This window comes from Vipera ursinii (genome assembly GCF_947247035.1).
Source record: "Vipera ursinii genome assembly, chromosome: 4".
NCBI classification, from domain to species: Eukaryota; Metazoa; Chordata; class Lepidosauria; order Squamata; family Viperidae; genus Vipera; species Vipera ursinii.
In genome coordinates, this window is record NC_139514.1 from 84,363,533 (window position 1) to 84,389,349 (window position 25,817).

At 38.2% G+C, this 25,817-nt stretch overlaps 1 protein-coding gene across 3 annotated transcripts in view; it reads left to right on the forward strand.

The window, feature by feature from the left end:
• The window catches only part of TMEM131 (transmembrane protein 131), a 165,594-nt gene that overhangs the window by 10,539 nt on the left and 129,238 nt on the right, over positions 1-25,817 (forward strand). For all 3 annotated transcript variants that reach the window (XM_083361487.1, XM_083361485.1, XM_083361486.1), the window contains exon 2: positions 16,428-16,489. In XM_083361487.1, the coding sequence (XP_083217613.1) occupies positions 16,428-16,489 (62 nt within the window). The remainder of the gene's footprint in view (positions 1-16,427; positions 16,490-25,817) is intronic.

Genomic DNA, 25,817 nt, shown 5'->3' on the forward strand with positions numbered 1-25,817 from the left:
AAGCTAGAGAATTCCAGAAAAACATCTACTTCTGCTTCATTGACTATGCTAAAGCCTTTGATTGTGTGGATCATAACAAACTGTGGTAAGTTCTTAAAGAGATGGGCGTACCAGACCATCTTATTTGTCTCTTGAGAAACCTATATGTGGGCCAAGAAGCAACAGTGAGAACTGGACACGGAACCACTGATTGGTTCAAAATTGGGAAAGGAGTCCGGCAAGGCTGTATACTGTCACCCTGCCTATTTAACTTATATGCAGAGCACATCATGAGAAAGGCAGGGCTAGATGAATTAAAAGTTGGAATTAAGATTGCCGGAAGAAATATCAACAACCTAAGATATGCAGATGATACCACTCTAATGGCAGAAAGTGAAGAGGAACTAAAGAGCCTCTTGTTGCGGGTGAAGAAGGAGAGTGCAAAACTTGGGTTGAAACTAAACATTAAGAAAACCAAGATCATGGCATCTGGCCCTCTCAATTCCTGGCAAATAGATGGGGAAGAAATGGAGGTAGTGACAGATTTTATTTTCCTTGGCTCCAAGATCACTGCAGATGGAGACTGTAGCCAAGAAATTAAAAGATGCTTGCTCCTCGGGAGGAAAGCCATGACAAATCTAGACAGCACACTAAAAAGCAGAGACATCACCCTGTCAACAAAAGTGTGTATAGTCAAGGCTATGGTCTTCCCAGTTGCAATATATGGCAGTGAAATTTGGACCATAAGAAAGGCCGAGCGCCAAAGAATTGAGGCCTTTGAGCTATGGTGCTGGAGAAGACTCCTGCGAGTCCCTTGGGCTGCAAGGCGATCAAATAGAGGGGATCAACCCTGACTGCTCTTTAGAAGGCCAGATCGTGAAGCTAAAACTCAAATACTTTGGCCACCTAATGAGAAGGAAGGACTCAGTGGAGAAGAGCCTAATGCTGGGAAAGATTGAGGGCAAGAGAAGAATGGGACGACAGAGAATGAGGTGGCTGGATGGAGTCACTGAAGCAGTAGGCGTGAGCTTAAATGGACTCCAGAAGATGGTAGAGGACAGGAAGGCCTGGAGGAACAATGTCCATAGGGTCACGACTTCGCAGCTAACAACAACAAAGAGCCGGTAGTTTCTTTTGTTGAATGTGCCAAATGGGATGGTTGTCAGCTTTCCAGGTGACAAATTCAGTGTCTTTAACCAGTGAGCCATCGTGTCCCCCTTTTTTAACGTAGATAGAGAAATTAAAAGGTATATTCGTATTGCCTGTGACCTGACAAGACATGCACCACAAAGCAGCTCAGTGTACCTCTGAAGATGCCAGCCACAGTTACTTGCAAGGCATTATGACAAAACTAGATCACAGCTATTCAGGCTGAAAGCTCATCACTCTTTCAAACTAAAAGAAACTTTGGAGATTGAGTTTAACTTTATTGATTAAACTGCTAACAACATTAAGACAACAGTCTCAAGATGGGCATTTATCTGCTTTGTTTGAGTAACAAGTTGTACTTGGAGGGGGAGAAACCTAATTCAGTGATATGTGTATTGGTAACCTCAGGGCTAGACTACTGCAGTGTATATTTCATGCAACAGTTATCAAAGATAGTCCAGAAATATCAGTTGGTCCAGAATACAGTGATATAAGGCAAGTGGCATTTCTTGGAGGTGCCATATTGCTCCTGTGTTGGAAGAGTTCACTAGCTACTAGTTGTATTTTGACCCTAATATGCAGGGCTTTTTTTCTAAAAAAAAAAAAAAAGTGCCGGAACTCTCATCTTGTTAATCTTTTATTTATATAATTTTAGTTATATATTTATTTATGTAATTAAACAGTTATATATTCAATTCTTAACATACATTTAATTTATTGTATTTAAGGCAAATGTTCATAGAAAATTCCAAACTTTTGTCTGGCAAAACTTCTTGACTCCTTTCCTTGCTCTTAGTATCTATGGCCGAATGTTGTCCTCTGAGTAACCACAGATCAATGTACTTTGAAGGATCGAAAAGTCTCAGAGGTGGTCCGACAAGTTTGATAAACAAAAGTGCTGAAATTGTCTTAGTCTTTAACGAAGCTCGTGTTGGGATGGCAATTAGATTCATCTGTGAAAACCCACGTTCACATTCACTTGAAGAAATAGGAATGGTATTCAGAGTCCATATCAAATGCAACAGTTTTTCTGGATATGTCTTTTCGAGAATGTATTCACGGAATCCACAAATCATTTCTCTTTCATTTATTTGCAGTCTGATAAGTTTCTAATTTCCACTTCTCCAAATGTCAGTTGAGTATTAACATCTTCAGGCCAATGTTTTTGATCAAGTACGCAAGACCAATATGCCAACTCATCGTCTTTACTATCAAGTAATCTTTTTTCAATTGACTCTTTCAATTTTGTATAAAATATACTTGGGTCAATCGGAGGATCCTTTTTTGAATCTCTTTTGTGAAGTAAAACTTCACAAAGCGAAGATCACTTATAGTAGCAACAGCACATTTATAATAGGGCCCAAGGTTATGCCTTCTTTCTTCAAAAACTTGTACCAGTATTTTTATTTTCTTATTTGCCTTATACAAGTCGATGTTGCGGTCCTGTAGATCCAAACTTAAATCTGCCAATTCTTTTTTTTATTGAAAAGTTTTACAGTACATTTTATCTTTAACAATCCCCCCTCCCCCCACCCCTACCTAGCCCTCCCTATCCCTCCCCCCCTCCCCCCTCCCCCCCCCCCCGACTTCCCAGAGCTAAGTACAAGGTATAAAAAAGAACAATCATAAACATCCATATGCTAACAACAATAAACTATTAATTCTATCGCCCTCTAGCTCATATGAAATGACTACAAGCAATACTAATATTACATATAAAAAGAAAAAAAAGAAAAGAAAACTTATTCAAATGCTAAATGAAACTTTTTAGTCCCATATTTGTTCTGGATATAATCAATCCACTTTTTCCACTCCATAATATAACGCTCTTGCGAATGATCTTTCAAGTAAGCCGAAATCTTTGCCATTTCCGCCAGGTCAGAAACCTTTAGAGTCCATTCTTCTATAGTCGGCAGTTCCTCCTTTTTCCAATATTGACCTATTAAGAGTCTTGCTGCTGTAATTAAGTTCAACATCAACTTAATGTCCACAACAGTAGCATCTGTAATTATGCCCAACAAAAACAATTGCGGACAAAACTTTATCCTCCAACATTTAGGTTGATAATTCGGATACATACTTGAAAGCTTTTTAGGATCTAAATGCCATCTATAAAACATTTTATAAAAGTTCTCTCTTAGGTTTTGGGCTTGCGTAAATTTTACGTTCCTCACCCAGATCTTTTCCCACGTGTCCATTGTAATAACTTCTTGAATATTCTGGGCCCATTTTATCATACAGTCTTTAACAAGTTCTGGTTCTGAGTCAATATCTATCAATGCAAGATAAATCCGTTTAATATGTGCTGGACCCTGGTTTCTAATTTGCTTTATAAAAATTTTCATCAGTCATTGAGAAACCAATTTTCTGATCTTCTTTCCACCTGGCACGTAATTGAGTATATTGGAACCAAGTTTGGACGATCTTCTCATCTCGCAAGAGATTGTACGGCTTCAAACACCAGACGTTCCTTTCCAAGCTTAAGATCTCCTTATACATAGTCACATCATGTTTGAAGCCAACATTTATGTTTTCTATTACATGTTTCGGGATTGCCCACAACGACATCTTGTAGTCTAACTTATGTCTATACTTCTTCCAAACTCTCAACAATGCCTGTCTTAAAATATGCACTTTAAACACATTATCTACCTTCTTATCATACAACAAATATGCATGCCAGCCAAATAACAAGTCGTGGCCCTCAAGATTTATTAATCTCCCTTGTGTCAAATTAATCCAGTCACTTATTCCTGACAACGCAGCAGCTTCATAATATAATTTAAGATTAGGCATTTTAAGACCACCTCTTTCACGAGTATCCTGCATAATCTTAAATTTAACTTGTGGCCTTTTCCCTGCCCACACAAATTTATTGATACCCCGTTGCCATTCTTCCAAATTAGAGTCTTTTTTAAGGACCGGTATCATTTGGAATAAAAATAAAAATTTAGGCAGGACATTCATTTTCACTGCTGCAATTCTTCCCAGCAAAGACAATTGCAGTTTTTCCCAGCTCTCCAATTCTCATAATTATTTTTATATAACTTTGCATTGGAGGGTGACAAATACACCCCCAAATATTTAACCCTTTTAACAATCTCAAATCCAGTTAATCCTTCTAAAAGGGCCTTTTGCGGTGCTGTCATATTTTTGGCCAAAATTTTTGTTTTTTGTACATTATTATCTCCATCAGGTCCACAACAGAGTTTTCTGGCTGGGTCACCGTAACAACCAGATCGTCTGCAAACGCCCTCAATCTATAATCCTGATCTCTAATTTGAATACCCTTAATTTTTTCCGAGTTCCGTATTTTTATCAATAATATCTCCAATGTTAAAACAAATAATAAAGGTGATAACGGACACCCTTGTCTTGTGCCCTTCTCAATATTGCATACTTCAGTCAGGCTATTGTTAACTATTATTCGGGCAGTTTGTTTTTGATATAATGCCCTAATTGGTTGTAAAAATTTATCCCCAAAATTCATTTTATCTAAAACTTTCATCAGAAATTGCCAATCCAATTGATCAAAAGCTTTTTCAGCATCTAAAAAAATTAGCGCCGCAGGGATCTGGTTGTTCCTTTCCAAAAACTCCACCACATCAACTATATGCCTCACATTATTTTTCATTTGTCTACCACTAATAAACCCAGTTTGATCCCCATGAATCATCTGTTGCAAAACCCTCATCAATCTGTTAGCTAACACCTTAGCAAATATCTTGTAGTCTGTATTTAAAAGTGATATTGGTCTGTAGTTTTTTACTTGAGTAGCATCTTGATCTTCCTTCGGAATCAAAGAAATAAAAGCAGTTCTCCAAGATGGAGGCACCCTTCCCCCCCCATCTGAATTGTCTGAAACAATTCCCTTAATGGCTTTATCAGCTCCAATTGTAAATTTTTGTAGTAGACCACAGTCAGACCATCCGTACCTGGCACTTTGTCCACCTTCAATTCCTTAATTGCTAAAAGAATTTCTTCTTCTGTTATCAATTGATTAATCTCCTCCTTTTGTTCTTGTGTAAGAACCGGGATGCTAGCATTCTTCAAATATACATCAATATCTGTTTCATTAATCTTCTCCTTAACATATAATTTAGAATAAAAATCCACAAAGGCTTCCTTGATAAGATCTTGTTGAAACACAACCTTTCCTTTGTATTCAATTTTATCTATATTAGAAGCCCTTTGTTTTTTCCTTAACCTGTAGGCTAACCACCTACCTGGTTTATTGGCATTGCAAAAAGTATTATGCCTAGCAAACCGTAGGTTAGTTGCCACCTGATCAGCCATCAACTTATCAAATTGTCCTCTTAGCAGGTTAATGACCTCCTTAATCTTCGCATCCGATGGATTCAAAATTAGGGCCTTTTCTTTTTCCCTGATTTCATTCTCCAGTTCTTTCCTTCTAACTTCCAAATTACCGTATATACTTGAGTATAAGCCGACTCGAGTATAAGCCGAGACCCCCAATTTCACCCCCAAAAACTGGGAAAAGTTGTTGACTCGAGTATAAGCCGATCCGCTGTTCTGCATGCCTCGGAGGCTGGATCCGCGCTCTGCAAGCCTCTGCCGCCAGGCAGGTCTCCGTTTTGTTCTGGGACTAGTTCCCTAGCCTTTTGGAGCTTTTGGTGTTCGCCCATCAGCTGTCTACGGGGAGGCAACAAAGCTGCCTCTCTAGGCTTTGAGAAAAGGCCCCTTGCACAAAAGGCAGCTTCAGGACGAGCTTCCAAAAACCCTTTCCTTCCTTAACGCCCTCCCCACCTTCCCCCAGAAAGCCATATTTCTTTTTTTTTAATTGAAAATTTTTATTGAAGTTACAATATTATCCCCTCCCCAACCCACCCCAGAACCCCTCCCCCTCCCCCATATTTCTTCAATAACAAAAACATAAAAAGCTGGTTGGGATGTACTCGCTGATTTCCCCCCCCCTTTTTTTAGATGCTAAAACTAAACTCTCCCTCTGCCTTCCAACCAATATCCCTTTTTAAAATCTTACCTTGGCTCCAGATGGAAGAGTAGAGGAACTAAGCTAGTAAGGAGAGAATTTTTTTCTGCAACTTTTTACTCCTGAAGTAGTAGTAGTAGTAATAGTAGTAGTAGGAATAATAATAATAAATCCCTAAAAGTTGTGCCAGAAAATGGAGGACGCTGGGTCTTTGCAAGTTTTAGCTGTCTGTCAGACTGCCTGAAAAGGGCGGCCTTCAGGCAGCCAGGCGGACAGCTAAAGCTTGCAAAGACCTAAAAGTTGTGCCATAAAATGGAGGACGCTGGGTCTTTGCAAGTTTTAGCTGTCTGTCAGACTGCCTGAAAAGGGCGGCCTTCAGGCAGCCAGGCGGACAGCTAAAGCTTGCAAAGACCTAAAAGTTGTGCCAGAAAATGGAGGACGCTGGGTCTTTGCAAGTTTTAGCTGTCTGTCAGACTGCCTGAAAAGGGCGGCCTTCAGGCAGCCAGGCGGACAGCTAAAGCTTGCAAAGACCTAAAAGTTGTGCCAGAAAATGGAGGACGCTGGGTCTTTGCAAGTTTTAGCTGTCTGTCAGACTGCCTGAAAAGGGTGGCCTTCAGGCAGCCAGGCGGACAGCTAAAGCTTGCAAAGACCCAGCGTCCTCCATTTTCTGGCATAACCTTCGGAGATTACTTAAAAAAAAAAAAAACTTCAGAGGAAAAACAGCTGCAGAAACATTTTGTCTCCTTGCTGGCTTGGTTCATCTACTCTTCAGCCAGGAGGGAGTCCAAGGCCTAGAGAAGGAGAGCTTTGCAGCATCCCTATGGACAGCTGATGGGCAGACAGCTGATTAGCGGAGAAGGCTCTGAAAGTAGCACCAAAGCCTCAGCCGCGCACAAGTCCTCGGTAAGTTTTTTTTGTTGACTGGAGTATAAGCCGAAGTGGAATTTTTCAGCCCAAAAAGTGGGCTGAAAAATTCGGCTTATACTCAAGTATATACGGTACGTCTATATTTATTATTCATATATATTAACACCCCTCTCATATAGGCTTTGCTAGCATCCCAAACCATGTCCATAGAGGTATCCTTGTTCATATTAATTTCAAAAAAATCCTTCATCTGCTTTTTACATTCTTCCACATTTCTCTGATTTCTAAACAAATTCTCATTTACGCGCCAGGAGCACCTATCTCTATTGTCCTTGTTGATCTCTAACCAGACTGGACTATGGTCAGATATAGTTCTTGCACAAATCTTTATCTTCTTAGTCCTAGAAAAAAAATCATTAGTCAGTAATATAAAATCAATCCTAGAAAAAGATTGATGTCTATCAGAAAAAAAAGTATAATCCTTTTCATGTAAGTGTGTATCTCGCCAAATGTCTCGCAATTCCAGGTCGTCCTTCATTTAAAAAAAAGATTTAGGCAATCTAGCATGACTCGGGGCACGCTTAAAGAAACCAGCTTTATCCAGCTGTACATCCAGGACACCATTCCAATCTCCCATAAAAATAAAAGATTTATAATCCAACTGGGTAATCTTTGTATGTAGTAAACTAAAAAAATCGGTTTGTTGTTGATTAGGAGCATACAGTCCAACTAAAAGCGTTTTTTTGCCTTCTAACAGCAAATCTATCATAACATATCTTCCTTGTTTGTCTACTTCAATTAGTTCTGCTGTCAGAGTACTCTTGACATAGATAACCACTCCATTTTTCTTATTCATTGCAGAAGCAATAAATTGTGTGCCCAGCCTTGAGTTCAACAAATACTTTTGGTCCCTAACCCTAATATGCGTTTCTTGCAAACAAATAACATCAGTCTTAAATTGTTTTAAATATTGAAAAACTTTCTTTCTCTTCTGTGGTGAATTTAATCCATTAACATTCCAGGTTAGGAACTTAGTCGCCATTCTTGGCATCCCGAAGCTTCTGGAACACGTCTGCCAGGACCCCTTTAACTTCCTTAGGCCGCGCCCCTCCCACAGCTTCACTGTAAGTACGCTTTGGAGGTTCCATAACTTTCTGCTGATCTTGCTCTTGCTCTTGTCTCACTCGTCTTAAGGCGGCACGCGTTATCCTCTGGTCTCCAACAGCTGCCGATGAAACTGTAATTTGATCCCCTCCAGCACCATTCTCCTCTATCTGTATTCCTTCAGCATCTTGAGGCTTTCCCTAGCCATTTCCCTTTACAGGATCCAGAAGTGGTAGAGGGGTTGCTTTTAAAACTTTACTGTAAAAATCACGTGCCTGAGTCACTGTAACCAGACGATGTCTTTTACCTTCGTGCATCACCACCATGCCCACTGGAATCTCCCATCTAAACTTGATGTCACATTTCTTAAGTTCCTGTGCTAGAAAGGCAAAATCTTTCCTTCTCCTTAAAATCTTTGGAGGAATCTCTTTTAAGACCAAAACTTCTTGCTCAGCAACCACAAACTTAGTATCATAAGCAACTTGAATAACTTCATCCCTAATTGCTCTCTTTGTAAAGTAAACCACCACATCTCTAGGTAGCTTCCTCTGCCTTGCAATCCATGAGTTCACACGAAAGATTTTATCTATACTTCCCTCAATTTCAGCTGCTGACTGACCCAGTACCACTTCCAAAGCCTCGGCAACCAGCTGCTTTAAATCTTCTTTAGGATTCTCTTTTAAGCCCCTGATTCTGATAGCAAACTCCATCTGATGGTACTGGACGAGGCACAAGTCTCCATCCATTTTATCCCTTATATTTTCATTCTCTAATACTTTTGCTTCTAATATAGAATTCTTTTGACTAAGATCCTCCACTTTTTCATCCAAGCGTTGCACACATACAGCCACAGCTTCAATTGTAGGCAAGATGTCTGCCCTCATTGCTCTAAACTTCTCTTCCAAACCCAGGCTTCGGGGGGCTCGATCCTTCAGCCGCCCAAACTTAAAGCTCAAGTGGCCCCGGAGAGCTCAACCCCTACCTGGGGCCTCACCCCCTCCTCTTCTCCCGGGGAGGGGGCTTCCGAATCACCAAAACAGCTGATCGGCGCTGTTTTCAGTGATTCAACAAAGCTGCGGAGCGGACAGCCCGGAGATGGCTGTCTTCAGCGTCGCATCGCCACCGGAAGCTCTAAATCTGCCAATTGTTGGAGAGCGTCACACATCAATCCTAGTCCCAATAAAAATTCTGTAGATGTTATTTTTCTTTTCAAGCCATCATAAGTGCATTTATTATTTTTATCTCTTATAGGATCATGCATTGCTTGTTTAAAATGATACACAAGGGATTCAAAATTATTTCATACAGCCAAAACTACGCAAACTAGATGACACCCATCGGGTACTTAAAATTCTTCCAATTTTCAGCAGCTCAGTCCCCAGTAATTCTGCACATGAATGCAACTCTCTTCTATTCTTTGGTGAAGCATGGTATGTGACATACAGTTTATCAATAAATGATTGGAATCTATTCCTCAAGTTTCCTTGGCAGCATCACCTACTGATAATTCTGGTCTGTGATTAGCACAATGCCAAACTATAATAGAAGGAAAATGTTCTGACAGCAATTTTTTCACTCTACTTTTACATCCCATCATCACAGCGGCGTCATCGCATGCCAGAGAAATCAAATATTTTTTCAAATAATCTTCTGTCATCCCATAAGAGTAAAAACATTGGAGTAAGGAATCAAATATTCCTTCTGCTGTTACTTTTTCAAGTTCTACCAAGTCCAAAAACAAATTTACTGGTGAATTCATTCCCATACCTTCGATACAGCATCGAACAAATACTATGAGGGTAGTTTTTTTGCTTATTGTGGTTGATTCATCAATTATCAATGAAATTTTATTATTGGATCAAACAATTTCTTTAACCACAGTTTTCCTCATTTCTTCACTTATATGCTTTTGCCCAGGTCCGCCTGGTGCGCCAGTTGCGGCCTTATCTGGACCGAGATGCCCTTCGCACAGTCATTCATGCGCTTGTGACCTCCTGGTTAGACTACTGCAATGCTCTCTACATGGGGCTGCCCTTGAGGACCACTCGGAGGCTTCAGCTGGTGCAGAATGTAGCCGCGCGAGTTGTGATGGGAGTCTCCCAATACTCCTGTGTAACACCTCTCCTCCGTGAGCTGCATTGGCTTCCAGTTGCCCTCCAGGTGAGATTCAAGGTGCTGGTGATGACCTATAAAGCCCTAAATGGCATGGGTCTGGATTATCTTAGGGAGCACCTGCTGCCAGCATCAATTTCCCATCGTCCTGCGCGCTCCCACAGGGAGGGCCTCCTTAGGGTGCCGCCGATCAGTGAGTGCCGGCGGGTGATCCCCAGGGGAAGGGCGTTCTCTGTGGGTGCGCCTGCCCTGTGGAATGATCTGCCTGTGGATCTCCGGACTTCCCCCGACCTTCGTTCATTTCGCCGGGACCTAAAAACCTGGTTATTTGATTTATCTGTCCTGGACTGAGGGGTTTTAAATTTTTAAATTTTAACTTTTGGGGCTATTAATTGTTATTTAATTTTATTTTAACTCTATTTTAACTTTTATTGTTTTTTAACTTTGCCCTGTAAACCGCCCTGAGTCCTTCGGGAATAGGGCGGTATATAAAACCGACCAACTGAATGAATGAATAATATAATATAATATAATATAATATAATATAATATAATATAATATAATATAATATAATATAATATAATATTATTAATATAATATAGTTAATATAACATAACATAACATAACATAATATAATATAATATTAAAGGGCTTGCCATTGCTACCACTGCTCCAGGGTTTGGCTAACTTAAATATGTATAGCATAATTAGATTTATTATTGCTGCTAAAGCTATGGATTACGGATTCACATTTCCCATGGATTGTCTTCTGTCCATGGGAGGGAAGCTTGGTAGATTCTAAATTTCATAATTTTAGTTATTCCTTTGTGGCAGGGTATATATGAGTACAAGCTGCAAAGGTCTTTAAAAACATGTTTCTCACATATTTATATTTTTGAATCATAAATATTAAATCTTTTTTTTTCCAATGATCCAAACTAATGCTTTAGAAATATAGTTTCCAGTTTTAGCTACAGTAAACAAGCAAATTACACTAAAGCTAAATTTAATGTTACTTGTTAAAGATATTTACTATATTTCAGAATTAGTATTCTTTCAGTCACAATCTTATTCCTATTCAGTTTGGCTGATTTTAAAATCTGCAAATTAACAGTTCTATGCTTAGCAACTTTTCCATTTAATCAAAGTCCTTGCTCTTTCCAAATCTATTTCAGGGTTTACTTTCTATATACACAAACAATGGGAAATGAGTTTCTGGGCTGGTTCAAATTTTTTACATATTCCAAAAATTTCAGGTAATGTATCTGTTCCATATAAATATAAAAGCATGATAGGAAATGGATTGATTACATCCCAAATAAATATGGGACTAAAAAGTTTCATTTAGCATTTGAATAAGTATTGATGGGATATTTATATTGCTTGTAGTCATTTTATAAGAGCTATAGTGCGATAGACCTAATAGTTTATTGTTGTTAGCATATGGTAGTTTATGATTGTTTTTGACTTTTATACCTTGTATTTAGCTCTGGGAAGTCAGGGAGGGGGGAGGGGGGAGGGTTGGGTTGGGTTGGGAAGGGGGGGGAGGGGGTGGGGAGGGTTTGTTAAATATAAAATGTATTGAAAAACTTTTCAATAAAAAAGCATGATAGGTTCTGTATTTGTACATTGGCCGATTATCTCAGTGTGCAGAAACGTGGATAACTACAAACAGAAGTTGCAAGCCCTCTCCTTGACTTCAGAGTCATCCTGGTGAGATAGTCAGCATATAAATTTAATAAATAACATTTTTTTTCAAATGCCCCTATCAGGAATTGAATTTGAATGAAGTTTCAGAAAAGCAAATGTTCTGTGCTGGTGGTACTAAGCTCCCAAAGATCTAGCATGGGATAAATGAATTCTTCCTAATAAAAATAACTTCCTGCCGTTTTCTAATCATCATTTCTTCCCTACAGCAATTTGAAAAGTAAAACAAAGTGAAACAAACCAGTACTCCCTCCATACAGGGAAAATTTTCTTGAGTCATACTTGGATATCCTATTTGCAAATAATATCTTTCTTACCTAGTTGAAATGGAGTAGTTGGGGAGCAGAGAGGAGTGCAAAATTCCTGCCTTCGCTGCAACTTGCCTGTGCAACATTTGCCGTCTTTTGGCAAGCTCAGCAGCAATTCCTATTGGCTTCCAAAAGATATTCATTCTGGTGCATTCATCTTTATACACCATGCGCACAAATTGACTAGGGGACCAGCTGTATGTAGCCTGGTCTCCTGATAACTAACCTTTAAATATTTGGGGTTTGCCCATAGTCTTCCCTAATGCAGAATGCCTATATCTAGTTTCTTTAACTGTTCCTCAGAAGATTTAGTTTCCAGTCCCCTCATAATTTTGGAGAATGTTTGAACAAACTCTGGTTTATTGATGGTTTTTTTAGATTTCTATGCCCAGAATGAAATACTATCTTGCCCTCATTTGGGCAATGTCTTCATTCTATACATAGAATGAAGGCTACTGCTAAGCTTGTAAGCCGCCCTGAGTCTTCGGAGAAGGGCGGGATATAAATGGAATTAAAATAAAAAATAAAAAAAATGTCAAAATAGTAAGGTTCCACAAGAACCTGATCAGATTTCTTGGGACGATAGAGTTAACACAATTTTCTTCATTATAGCTTTATCATTTAATATGGGTCCCAAGATTTAAATAAAAAAGAGATTGTAAAACTTGAAAAGTTTGAAAAACTCTGAGTTAGCCATGGTCAAGAGGTGGGGGAAAAGAGGAATATGGATTCCTGAATTGAACAGCTAGGTGAGCTCCTAAATGGCCACTCCCAATTATTAAGGTTCTATTAATTTAGCCCTATGGTTCACTTTCAGGCTTGCCATAATTTAACTCATGATACAGATTCAGATGTCATTCTGGATATAATTGTATTTTAAACTATGATATGAAACTGAATGCAGATTAGGCTAGCATTCCAGTTTAGACTGCATATTAATTTGTTCATGTTTCCTCTATCCTATTTTATCCTTTCAACAATTCTGCTCATTCAGCATACACTGCTTGATGATTATGTATAGTTTTGTAGTTGATCTTCCTTATCAAGCTGTTAATGTTTTATTGCCATCCTGGGTATGATATTACAGTATAACTACTGTTTCTTTGATTTCTAGTCCTGCCTTAGGCATGAAAGCCAGCTGAGTGACTTTGGGCCAGTCATTTTCTCTCAGTCCAACCCACCTTACAGGGGGTTGTGGCAAAATAGGAAGAGAAAGGAATATTTGCTATGTTCCCTGATTTATATCCCACTTTATTTATAAAAATAATAAAGGTGAGATATAAATAAATAAATAAATAAATATTTTGCAATTAACTTCTAGCTCTTTTTAAAGCACTATTAAAAATTTAAATCATACCTATATTCAAGGACTGTATCCAAATTTTGTCTTTTAAACAATTCATTGTTTTTAAATTATAGATGAAATTGTTTTGGGTTTTATGAAAATATTTTAATACAAAACCTATTTTACTCATACATAAACATTGATCTAATTTTTTTAAATCAATTTCTCGATTAATTGTTAATAATGTAACAGAAAAATTGGAAATACTAATTTACAGAAGGAAGAAATATAGCAAAAATAATCTAATGCAATTACTGTAGACTTTTCATCTTATCCCAGTACCTTCATGTGTTTCTTTAACTGTTATTTAATGGGGGGGGGGGAACTGGCTCATAGGTATTCAGATATGTCTTTTGGTTAGTTAAGGCCTTGTCTCCCTGCACATACTGTATCTAGCTATTATACTGAAGGGGTTTTTTTTAATTTGCCTGAGAAAGAGTGATTTTTTGTACCCTAATCCTAATATGTTTTTTGCCATTCTTCAGCTCTAAAATATTCTTAACATGTTAGTCCTCTTAGTGCAGAGTTTTCCCAAACAACAGTACTTCCTCACTTTCGCCCCTCCTTCAGTGATGTTTAAAGGATTTCTTTTTTTTTTCAGTACAAAATAAAGAATGAATGATGAGCAACAGAATAAGATACTGGCCCTAACAACAAGCATTAAGACATGAATAGTTGTTATTTTAAGGGTAATTTGGTAGAACCTGAATGGATGATGGTTTGGCCAGATCTTTTAAGACAAGCTGATCTGCTTAAACAGCAAATGGAAGCCATGGCCTAGTTTAACTAAAATGCCTTGATGACAGTAACTCATGCTCTAATCACCACTTGATTGGATTGTTGTAACATGCTCAAAGGGGCTGCCTTTGGAGATACTGAAGATTGCAGCTGGTATAAAATGCAGTGACTATAGATTGCTAACTAGATAAGCTGGACAGGCAGGAATAGTACCTATTTTAAAATTGCTGCATTAGTTGCCAGTAGTTTCTAGGCTTAAAACAAAGTGCAGCTTAATACCTTCAAAGGCATTTTTGGTGCAGCATCAGGATATATCAGGAAATGCCTTGGCAGAATTGAACTTGACTGTCTGATCCAGTCATTAAAAGAGGATATATTGCAGGTCCCTCTTCCATATGATGTGCATGATCAGGTAACAGGCCTTCTCAGAGGTATCCGCTACTTTATGGAATACCCTCCTCCCAGTAGAGCAGAAAACCCCAAATCTGCTGGCATTTCTTAAACAAGCAAAATAATTGGTTTGAGCATTTGATTAAAGGATTTATGAAGTTTATTGATGGGTTTCCAGTATTTTTTATTGTCATATATAATTTACTACTTTATTAAATTTTTGGCACCCATCTCATAAGAGATGACTCTGGACAACTTACAAACATTAAAACTAGTACACATTAAAATAATATAATAATACAGTAAATAATACTGTTAAAAGATGGGGAGGAGGGAAATACAAAGAATACGGGGTGAAGTGGCAGAAAAGTCTCTTTTCCTGAAAAGTCGAAAATTCTTGACTGATGGGGGTCTGCAGCATGCTCCCTGTACTGACATAGGTGTGCCAATCCCAATGAGGTGAGAAGGTTCTTCAGTTAACCTGATCCCATGTCTTGAATTGTAGCCAGAACAAACTGGTAGCCAATGCAGCTTACAGAACAGTGGTGTAACATGGGCCACCCTAGGGGCCCCAAGGACTGCCCATGTTGCTGCATTCTGCACTAGTTGTAGCTTCTGAATACTGAAATCTGACAAGAAGAGGTCTAAATAATCAGTTTCTTCCAGGACCCTCTAAAACTGCCAAGCAACCACCTTCTCTACCATCTTCCCTAAAAAGGGAAGGTTGGAAACTAGACAAAAATTGTCCAGACAAATGGGGTGAAGAGGTGGGTTTTTTTTAGGAGGGGCAAACCAGGGCCTTCTTAAACAACCTCTGGAGCAGTGAAGAATTAATTTCACCAGTGAGGACTAAAGATCTAACTGAGAGGTGGTTGCACTGACAACATCAAGGACCTGTCCATTTCATCAAGATTGAACTGTTCCCATATAACTGGTAAGACCTATCTCCAGGTATCTCACATGTAGCAGCGCCACGCATGGGTTCCAACTGGGAATGAATCTGAATGAGGGACTAAGTGATCCTGAACAGGGCTTCTGGGCAGCATTCTATAGATGCGATAAGGGTGGAGAAATAATGATGTTTTGCCCCTCTTTACCACAACAAGATAAGCCTTAATGACAGCTCTAGGTCGTTTCCAAACAGAGCATTCCCTTGTCTTCCTCCGGTAGTGCTCTAGGTGTCTTTTAACCCTTTTCAAGACCCACAGCTCCTCTGTGAACCATAGGTTTCCTCTGGAACCCATTCAGGTTCATCAGTTGCTGGGGGCAGACCACTCAAATGGGTCCAACCTCACTGCGGAGGGAGGCATTATAAAGGAATCTCAGAGATATCAAGGTGTGATCTGAACGTGACAAAGGGGGAGCCAACACCCCTCCCCCAGCAGGTCATATTGCTGTTGCTCCATAAGAAAATTGTATTTGGCATGTGGCTACTATCCTGAGTTGGACTTGAGGTGATCTGAGATAGGCCCATAGCTGCCATGATAATCATGAACTCCTGGGCCACTTCCAAGGCCAAACCCAGAAATGGCAGATTGAAGTCTCCCAGAATCATATTTCTGGGGAACTCCAGTGCCAGCCCCAAGATGGCCTCCAGCAGTTCAGGCAAGGAGATTGCTACACAGCAGGAAGGCTAGTTACAATAGCAGTTTCATCTTTGTTTTCCTTTGTTGTACTGCACCCACAGTTGGTCAGAATTGGCCCAAGTTTTAAATATTGTAAAATAAATAGGTTACAAGGTTCACTTGAATGAAATTTTTGTTTCCTTTTCTTACAGCTTTTATCCAATCAGATAGCATAATAGAAGTCTTACGCTTCGATGAAGGAGGCTTATTACAGGTAAATATTTACTGTTAAATAGAATTATATAGTAACACTTCTTTAAATAGCCAGCTTTAATAGTTGCATTATTTTCTTTGATAAAGAAAAAATAGTGGTGGAACAACTGATCAGATGATTTCCTTTTCAAATGGTCTCTTGCAAGTCCCCTACATCAAATTATTTTGCCTATAAGCATATTTCAGCAAATATCTGTTTTGATGCTGAGATAAAATTTTAAGTGACTAGCTGGATTTTTTGTACAACGAATTTGTGGATGAACTGACTCATTTTAATAAAATTGATTGAAACATTGAAATTAACATAAAAAGACATATTTGAACAATTTAGTCAGTTTTTAATAAATGATGAATTATCTGAAATTAGATTCAATATTTATGTAATCTAGAATAATTTCAAATGTATAAGTTTTCATTTTTCAATTTGTTTCTGTGAAAGAATATTGTGATGGAAGGGAATGAAGTAGAGGCAAGTGGACATTATGTAGATAACATGGATCATATACTTGCATCACTTTACATCATGTATATCCAACTTTTTGGCTTGTCTGGTCCACATTGAGTGAAGAGGAATTGTCTTGGTCCACATATAAAAGATATAATATAGTTAATGTATATAAATCACATAATGTTAAAAGTTTATGATCTTGTGGGGCTGCATTACTAGATGTCCAGGACTATATGTAGGCTGCAGGTTGAACACATCTGCTTTACATCATGATGTATATGGTGTCATTTTGCTGTTGTAACTTTTACTGTATGCTTGTGAACGTTATTAAGGATTAAGACATATAACAGTTTTACAAAATATTGTCTTTAAACAATATATATTAAGCTAAAATAAACTGCCATGGGAAATGCTATCATGGGTATTCATAATTTTAAGCGAGAAATAACAGTGAGGAAGGTAATGCTCATCTATGAAAGGAAAAAAATTATGATCTTAATGATATTTTGAAAAATTGCAATCAATTAGAAAGTAACAAGAATGCAAAATCATGACTTGTCATGATGTATCACGACTTTTTTCCCATTGCCGGCAATGGGGTGGGCACAGTTTTGGCGTGATGTATCCGGCCCGTGGGCTGGCAGTTTGACACCCTGATATATAGGATAGGTTTGTTAGCAGTAGTTGTAAATCAGGATTAGTAAAACCTCCTTTGAAGTTAGCTTTGTGACTATTTGGATAGTTCATGTAGTTTTCTTTATATATATATATATATGTGTGTGTGTGTGTGTGTGTGTGTGTGTTTGTGTGTGTGTGTGTGTGTGTGTGTGTGTGTAATAAACATTTAACATATATATATATATACATATATATATATATATATATATATATATATATATATATATATATATATATATATATAAATTAAAATTTTTAAAAGTCAAAATGCAAAAAGGAAAAAAAGAAAAAAGCAAACGTCAAAAGGTAACAATAAAAATAAAAACATGTACAATAAAATGACAAATGTATCACTAACTAACATTAAACATAAAATGTCCACCCTGGTTGAATGCTGAAAAATGTAGCTAAAATATCTGCTACATTCTGTCCCCCTTACATAATAGGTCTACAAGCAGGGCTTTTTTTCTAAAAAAAAAAAGGTGCCAGAACTCTCAACTTGGCAGGCGCAGGAGGCGTGGGGGGTGGGGGGGCCGCGCTGCTGCAGTCACGGGTGTGAGGGGTGTTGGCGGTGGGGTGCCCCCCGGGGCCGGAGCCGGCACGGCTGGTGCTATGGGAGCAGCCGGGCCTGCTCTATATGGCGGGGCTGTACGGGGCGTGCAGCGGAGGCAGTGTGGGCCAGACGATGCAGGGTGGCCACTTAGGCGTGCAGGGCGAGGTGACAGTGGCGCAGGTCCAGCACCGGGTAGGCCACCAGCCTGGCTGACACGGGTGACCACAAGGAAGGAGTGCGCATGGACTCCACAGAATCCACCTCCCACTCCTTGTCCTCTCTTACTTACCTAGTTGAGATGGTGTAGTTGGGCACCAGGGAAGGATGCAAAGTTCCTGCCAACTCGCCTTCGCTGCAGACAACTTGCCGGTGCAACATTTGCCGGCCAGGTCTTTTGGCGTGCTCAGCAGCAATCCCTATTGGCTTTCGAAAGCCAATAGAGGGAGTAGCATAACTTGTGCAAAAGCTTTTTTGTGTGTGTGCAAAATAAGGTGCCGGGACGCCATTCTGAGTATGAGAAAAAAAGCCATGCTTTTATGTTTTAATCTTCTGATTTTAAAAATATATTTTTTTCTATTGTAAGTTGCCCGAAACCTCGCCATGTGGATTGCATACAAATATTATATAATTGGTAAATAAAGGTAGAACATATGTTAAATATACATCAAGTGATAATATGCTTCCCTACAAAGTCAATTCTTGCTCAATGACAGACCAAGGTGTTAACTCGGAAAGGCAAGAGGAAAATCTAGAAGAGATCTGTGCAACTTGTAGAAGGGAAAGGCCCACACTGATAAATTAAAAATCTTTGTGGTCTGCAAAAGAATGCTGGTGGGCTAATCAGTGATTTGGTGACTAGAGGAGCATCTACAGTGTTGGAGCTGGTGGTCATCGTAAGCTATGGAGGCATTAGTCAACATGACTTTCAGGGCAGTGGTGGTGATTTTATTTTATTTTTTAAAAACAGGTCTGTGCTCTGTCCAAGGGTGCTTGGTAGGCTGCATGTACAGGCCTGGTCTAGAATTTATTTTGGAGCATTCAACTATCTAGAGCAGTCATGTCAAACTCATTTTGTTTTAGGCAACTTCTTATAAAAGAATTGCCATTAATTTGTTTTAATAAAATAATTTAAATCAATTTTTCACTTGATTTCAAATTAAATGAACTATATTGGTTGACAATGAGATTTTTTTTAGTACAATTGCCAAATGCAATAAACTGGTTTTAGGTATATGTTATTGGAAGGAAAAAGCAATCACTGATCCCAGAGAAGCATTTGCATGTATGCAGGTATCCTTAGGATGCCATAGTTATGGATGAGAAATATTGGTTGCAAAGTTGGCATTTCTGGATGTAATACAGATATTTTGGACTTATATTTGTTTCTTTGCATGTTTGATATTTTTAAAAGGGCATATGCTACTGACTATGCTTATGCACATATGTAACATCTTTTGCTAGGATACATGACTACTGCTTGCCCAGAATTTGAAAAGTGAAAGATTGTGACTAAACAAAATTTTAACATACAGATGATACCCCCAGAAATTATTTTAGCCTTTTTAATAAATGTTGTTATTGATGTTAAGCTCACCATGGAAAACATCATATATTGTTACGTATATAGTAGGTTAATTATTTAAAGACTGAAGTGCAAGATAACTAGATTCTAAATAATCTATTTTTCAAAACACACAACAGTCCAAACAGTAAAAGTATAAAGTCCAAATTAAGAATATTTCATTCTTAAGAATTGTTTAATTTAAAGTGGTTTAGTTGTAATAAATGGTTATAGATTCAAAATAGTTTTCAAGAGTATTTACAAAAGATACTATTTTTTTTTCTAGCATCAGCTAAATTAGACATATTACATTGAGAAAAATGTTTCTCATTTCTTTCCTTATTGATTTATTGATTTCATTGAAGAGATGTTAACGTAGGAAATAGATTGTTTTGTTATCTAATTTTACCTTCCAAAAGACAGAAGCAAAATCATGACTTGTCATGATGTATCACGACTTTTTTCCCATTGCCGGCAATGGGGTGGGCACAGTTTTGGCGTGATGTATCCGGCCCGTGGGCTGGCAGTTTGACACCCTGATATATAGGATAGGTTTGTTAGCAGTAGTTGTAAATCAGGATTAGTAAAACCTCCTTTGAAGTCCACGAGTCATAAAAAAGAGCCAAGATTGCAATAGGCTTTCCAAAGCCAATAGATGCAGCTTTTTTTTTGGAAAAAAAAGGTGCCGGAACCCCGTTCTGAGCGTTCTATGATAAAAAAGCCCTGTCTCCAAGTAATTATAAACATTCCCATCTCTATTTAATAAAAGTACTATGTTACATAGAAAAATGTCACCAATGTGTATTTAAAAAGCAATCAACAGATAAGCCCCAAAATAACACTAATTTTTGAAGTACTGTTTACAATCAGTTACTGTATTTAATATGCAGAAAGTCCATAAATGGCTTCCAATATCTGAAGAATGGATTTTAAAATTGACTGAACTGGCAGAAGTGGCAAAATTAACTAGAGACAGTGGATTAGATATAAATCTATCTAATCCATTGACTCTAGTTAATTTTGCCACCAGTTCAGTCAATTTTAAAATCCATTCTTCAATCAATTTTAAAATCCATTGTTCAACAGATGCTTCTCTTTTTCATTCCAATACTTATCATACAGGTGAAACTCGAAAAATTAGAATATCGTGCAAAAGTTCATTTATTTCAGTAATGCAACTTAAAAGGGGAAACTAATATATGAGATAGACTCATTACATGCAAAGCAAGATAGTTCAAGCTGTGATTTGTCATAATTGTGATGATTATGGCTTACAGCTCATGAAAACCCCAAATCCACAATCTCAGAAAATTAGAATATTGTGAAAAGGTGCAATATTCTAGGCTCAAAGTGTCCCACTCTCATCAGCTAATTAAGCCATAACACCTGCAAAGGGTTCCTGAGCCTTTAAATGGTCTCTCAGTCTGGTTCAGTAGGAATCACAATCATGGGGAAGACTGCTGACCTGACAGTTGTGCAGAAAACCATCATTGACACCCTCCATAAGGAGGGAAAGCCTCAAAAGGTAATTGCAAAAGAAGTTGGATGTTCCCCAAGTGCTGTATCAAAGCACATTAATAGAAAGTTATGTGGAAGGGAAAAGTGTGGAAGAAAAAGGTGCACAAGCAGCAGGGATGACCGCAGGCTGGAGAGGATTGTCAGGAAAAGGCCATTCAAAAGTGTTGGGGACTTTCACAAGGAGTAGACTGAGGCTGGAGTCAGTGCATCAAGAGCCACCACACAGTGATGGATCCTGGACATGGGCTTCAAATGTCGTATTCCTCTTGTCAAGCCGCTCCTGAACAACAAAGAACGTCAGAAGCGTCTTACCTGGGCTAAAGAAAAACAGACCTGGTCTGTTGCTCAGTGGTCCAAAGTCCTCTTTTCTGATGAAAGCAACTTTTGCATCTCATTTGGAAACCAAGGACCCAGAGTCTGGAGGAAGAATGGAGAGACACACACTGCAAGATGCTTGAAGTCCAGTGTGAAGTTTCCACAGTCTGTGTTGAATTGGGGAGCCATGTCATCTGCTGGTGTTGGTCCACTGTGCTTCATTAAGTCCAGGGTCAACGCAGCCGTCTACCAGGAGATTTTGGAGCACTTCATGCTTCCTTCTGCAGACGAGTTTTATGGGGATGCTGACTTCATTTTCCAGCAGGACTTGGCACCTGCCCACACTGCCAAAGCACCAAAACCTGGTTCAATGATCATGAGATTACTGTGCTTGATTGGCCAGCAAACTCGCCTGACCTGAACCCCATAGACAATCTATGGGGCATTGCCAAGAGAAAGAGGAGAGGCATGAGACCGAACAATGCAGAAGAGCTAAAGGCCGCTATTGAAGCATCCTGGTCTTCCATAACACCTCAGCAGTGCCACAGGCTGATAGCTTCCATGCCACGCCGCATTGAGGCAGTAATTGCTGCAAAAGGAGCCCAAACCAAGTACTGAGTACATATACATGCTTATACTTTTCAGAGGTCCGACATCGTTCTATGTACACTCCTTCTTTTATTGATTGCATGTAATATTCTAATTTTCTGAGATTGTGGATTTGGGGTTTTCATGAGCTGTATGCCATAATCATCACAATTATGACAAATCACGGCTTGAACTATCTTGCTTTGCATGTAATGAGTCTATCTCATATATTAGTTTCCCCTTTTAAGTTGCATTACTGAAATAAATGAACTTTTGCACGATATTCTAATTTTTCGAGTTTCACCTGTACTACAATTGGAACTCTCCTTGAGTTGGCCCAGAAATTTCAACTGGTAAAAAAAAATTTAAAAAAATGCCCTGGCTAGGGCAGTCTATTGCTTCTGTTCTATCCTGGTTGCTAATTTATGTGTACTGATGTTCAAAGCCTGTAGAATCCGACTATATGACAGAATACCTTCCTCTAATATATTAAATGCCCATCAGTTAAAATCTAATGAGAATGCCCTATTGCAGGTGCCCAATTGCAGTGAAAGACTTCTCAATATAAGCCCTCCATTTGTGACATTCCCTGCCTTCATCAGCTTAAAATATATTTCTTCAATCTGTCAGATAAATGCTTGTTGTTCTGATATTACTGCCTCAATTTTTAGAATTGTTTAAAAGGGAATGAAACATTTTAAAAAGAAGTATTTGTTTTAAAAAACTGTTTAGGGACTGATAAAGTAAAATATTTTACATCTATATGACTTTTTCATCAGTAATGAGTTTGAGATATAGTAGCAAATCCACAATAAAAAAACATTGCCTTCCAATGCCTAATTCCAGAATGATTTTATGAAATATGTTTTTAATTAGTTACAGTGCTGAATTGTGCTACAATTGAATTGTGCTTGTTTATTTTGATTTATTACTCAGTTTATCACGGTTAAAACAAGCCATAGCAAGGTATGTGAAGTTACCTTTGTTATTTGTTACTTTGCTTTCAGAGAGAATTGCTTTAAAAATTTGTATTTCAGTTTTCATTTCAAATGATGCTATTATAAAAAGGTTTACAGGTAGTCTTCGACTTATAACAGCTTGTTTAGTGACCATTTGAAGTTACAATGGCACTGAAAAAATGAGTTGTGACCGTTTTTCACACTTACATGGTCATGTGATCATTTGCTTGGCAAATGACTCATTTTTATGACAGTTGCAGTATTCCAGGGTCATGTGACGTTCTGACAAGCAAAGTCAATGGAGAAGCTGGATTCACTAAACAAATATGTGACTAACTTAAGAACTGCAGTGATTCACTTAACTATGGCAAGAAAAGTCATAAAATGGGGCAAAACCTACTTAACAAATGTCTCACTTAGCAACAGAAATTTTGGGCTCAATTGTGGTCATAAGTCAAGGACTATCTGTATTTGATTTCAAAATAGTTTTTTAAAAAATTAAAATATTCATCTTGGCTCATGAAAAGGAGATGACCCTTTTTAATATTTAATAAGTGCATTTTTGGTGAGAATTTATATAGCTACGTTATAGCTGTTCCTCATTGAGCCTATTCATTCATTTACCATCTTTATGGGCTATTATCTTCCACTTTCCCTTTCAGGCTGCCAGCTATATCTTTTCTCCTGTCAGAAAATTAGCAATATGATGGATGGGAGAGATGAGTGAGTGTGAGGGAGGAGGAGGGGGAAACATGTATCTCACCACATACAGGTAGCCCTCAAGTTACAAGAGTTCATTTAATGACCAAAGTTACAACAGCACTGAAAAAAGTGATGTATGACTGTTTTAACACATACGACCGATGCAGCATCCCCATGGTCATGTCATCAAAATTCAAACGCTTGGCAACTGACTCATAAGTATGATGGTTGCAGTGTCCTGAGGTCGTAATCACTTTTTGCCAACTTCTGACAAACAAAATCAATGGGGAAGCCAAATTCACTTAACAACCATGTTACTAACTGCAGTGATTCACTTAACAACTGTGGCAAGAAGGTCATAAAATGGGGCAAAACTCATTTAACAATTGTCTCTTAGCAACAGAAATTTTGGGCTCAATTTTAGTCATAGGTCTAAGACTATCTGTATTTGTAAGTCATATGGTATGCAGAAATTATTCCTTGAATTTAAATTTCAATACTTTCAATACTCAAAAAATAATATTTTATGTGCTACAACAGCAAAATTATTAAGCTTCATATTTATTCAAAGGGTGACCTTTGAAAAAGGATTGGTTGTCTTACCTTCTGAGAATACTGACAGATATTGAAAGAGGAAGTTTGCTTCTGTCTGAGTGGGGATGAGTGGGGATTGTAGAAAAAAAATGTTAGGGAATCCAGTGACTGAGTTTCTGTCCATGCATCTGCACATTTTTTTTGAGTCTTCACTTTCAGTAGGGCGAAAACAATTTAAATGGCTTCCCTCTTTCTTCTGCTTATCTCTTTACATCTTTGAAATAGCATAACCTTATTCAAGTATTACCAAAAGGTAAATCTCACTACAGTAACTATAATATTGAAGATAAGTTCTTCCCCACCCTAGTAAAATGTTAATTCTTTTTATAATTTCTGATAAGTACTTTCCTCTACTTTCTCTTTCAGTTACTTCATTTTTATTTCATCAGTTCTCTTTCACTTCAGGGCAGCTATTCTTATTATAATTCCCTCCCCCCTTTCTGCTAGGAGGAGGAAGGAAAATTGCATGTAATTCCAGACCATTTTGGTTGCCTTTATTTATTTTATATAATATTATAGTGCTGTTTTAGAAGACTAAATAAAAAGATATAACAAGTGTAAAAGAATATAAAGGATAGTTAATATAGATCAAAAGCAAATAAAACAGTGTGGATGGATACCTAACAACCCATCAATGGGTTTTAATGTTATATCATTAAAATTATAATGCTTATTTCATGAACATTTCATATCCATTGTCACGTTTCCGACGTATGGGCTTTTCAAGTGACTCTGAGGCATTGTTTACCTTAAAAGTCCTTTATTAGCTTAATACACTGGCAAATGCTTGCTCAGAAGAAGCTGGAATCTGAAATCTCCACCCCTTGCACAATATATTAAACACAATTCTCCACCTTTCTAATTTTGTCATTAATCATATTCTCCAATTAATTTAAAGAATCAATTTCCCTTCCAATAGAAACCCCGCCAAAGTCTTATCTTCTTTAGAGAGACAAATGGCCTTGAAGGTGCATTTCTACTCATCCCTCCTACCAACTTTAAAGCAATACACAAGTCGTAAAGCAATACACAAGTTTAACATATGAAATAGCTACTTTTCATCTCTTGTCAAGCAATAACATTCGATGTTAGCAGCGTTGACATCCGGCCCCCCTTACAAAAAGGACAAATCCTGTAATGTAAACAAAACACAAGTTAGGAACTGGTTTTTGGTTTGTTGGGGTGTTTCTCATAAAACCTTTTGATAAGTCTGTCAGCTTTCACATCAGTAGATTTTACCCAAATGGCTTCAGACAATGGGTATCCCTTCCATTATACTAGGTATTGCAATTTTCCCTTAAAGATTCTAGAGTCAAGAATACGTTTCACTTCATAATGGGTCTGACCTGCTACCACGAGGGGTCCAGGTGCTTTCTTAAGGGGCGGTCTTAAAGTGGAGGTTCGAAAAGGTTT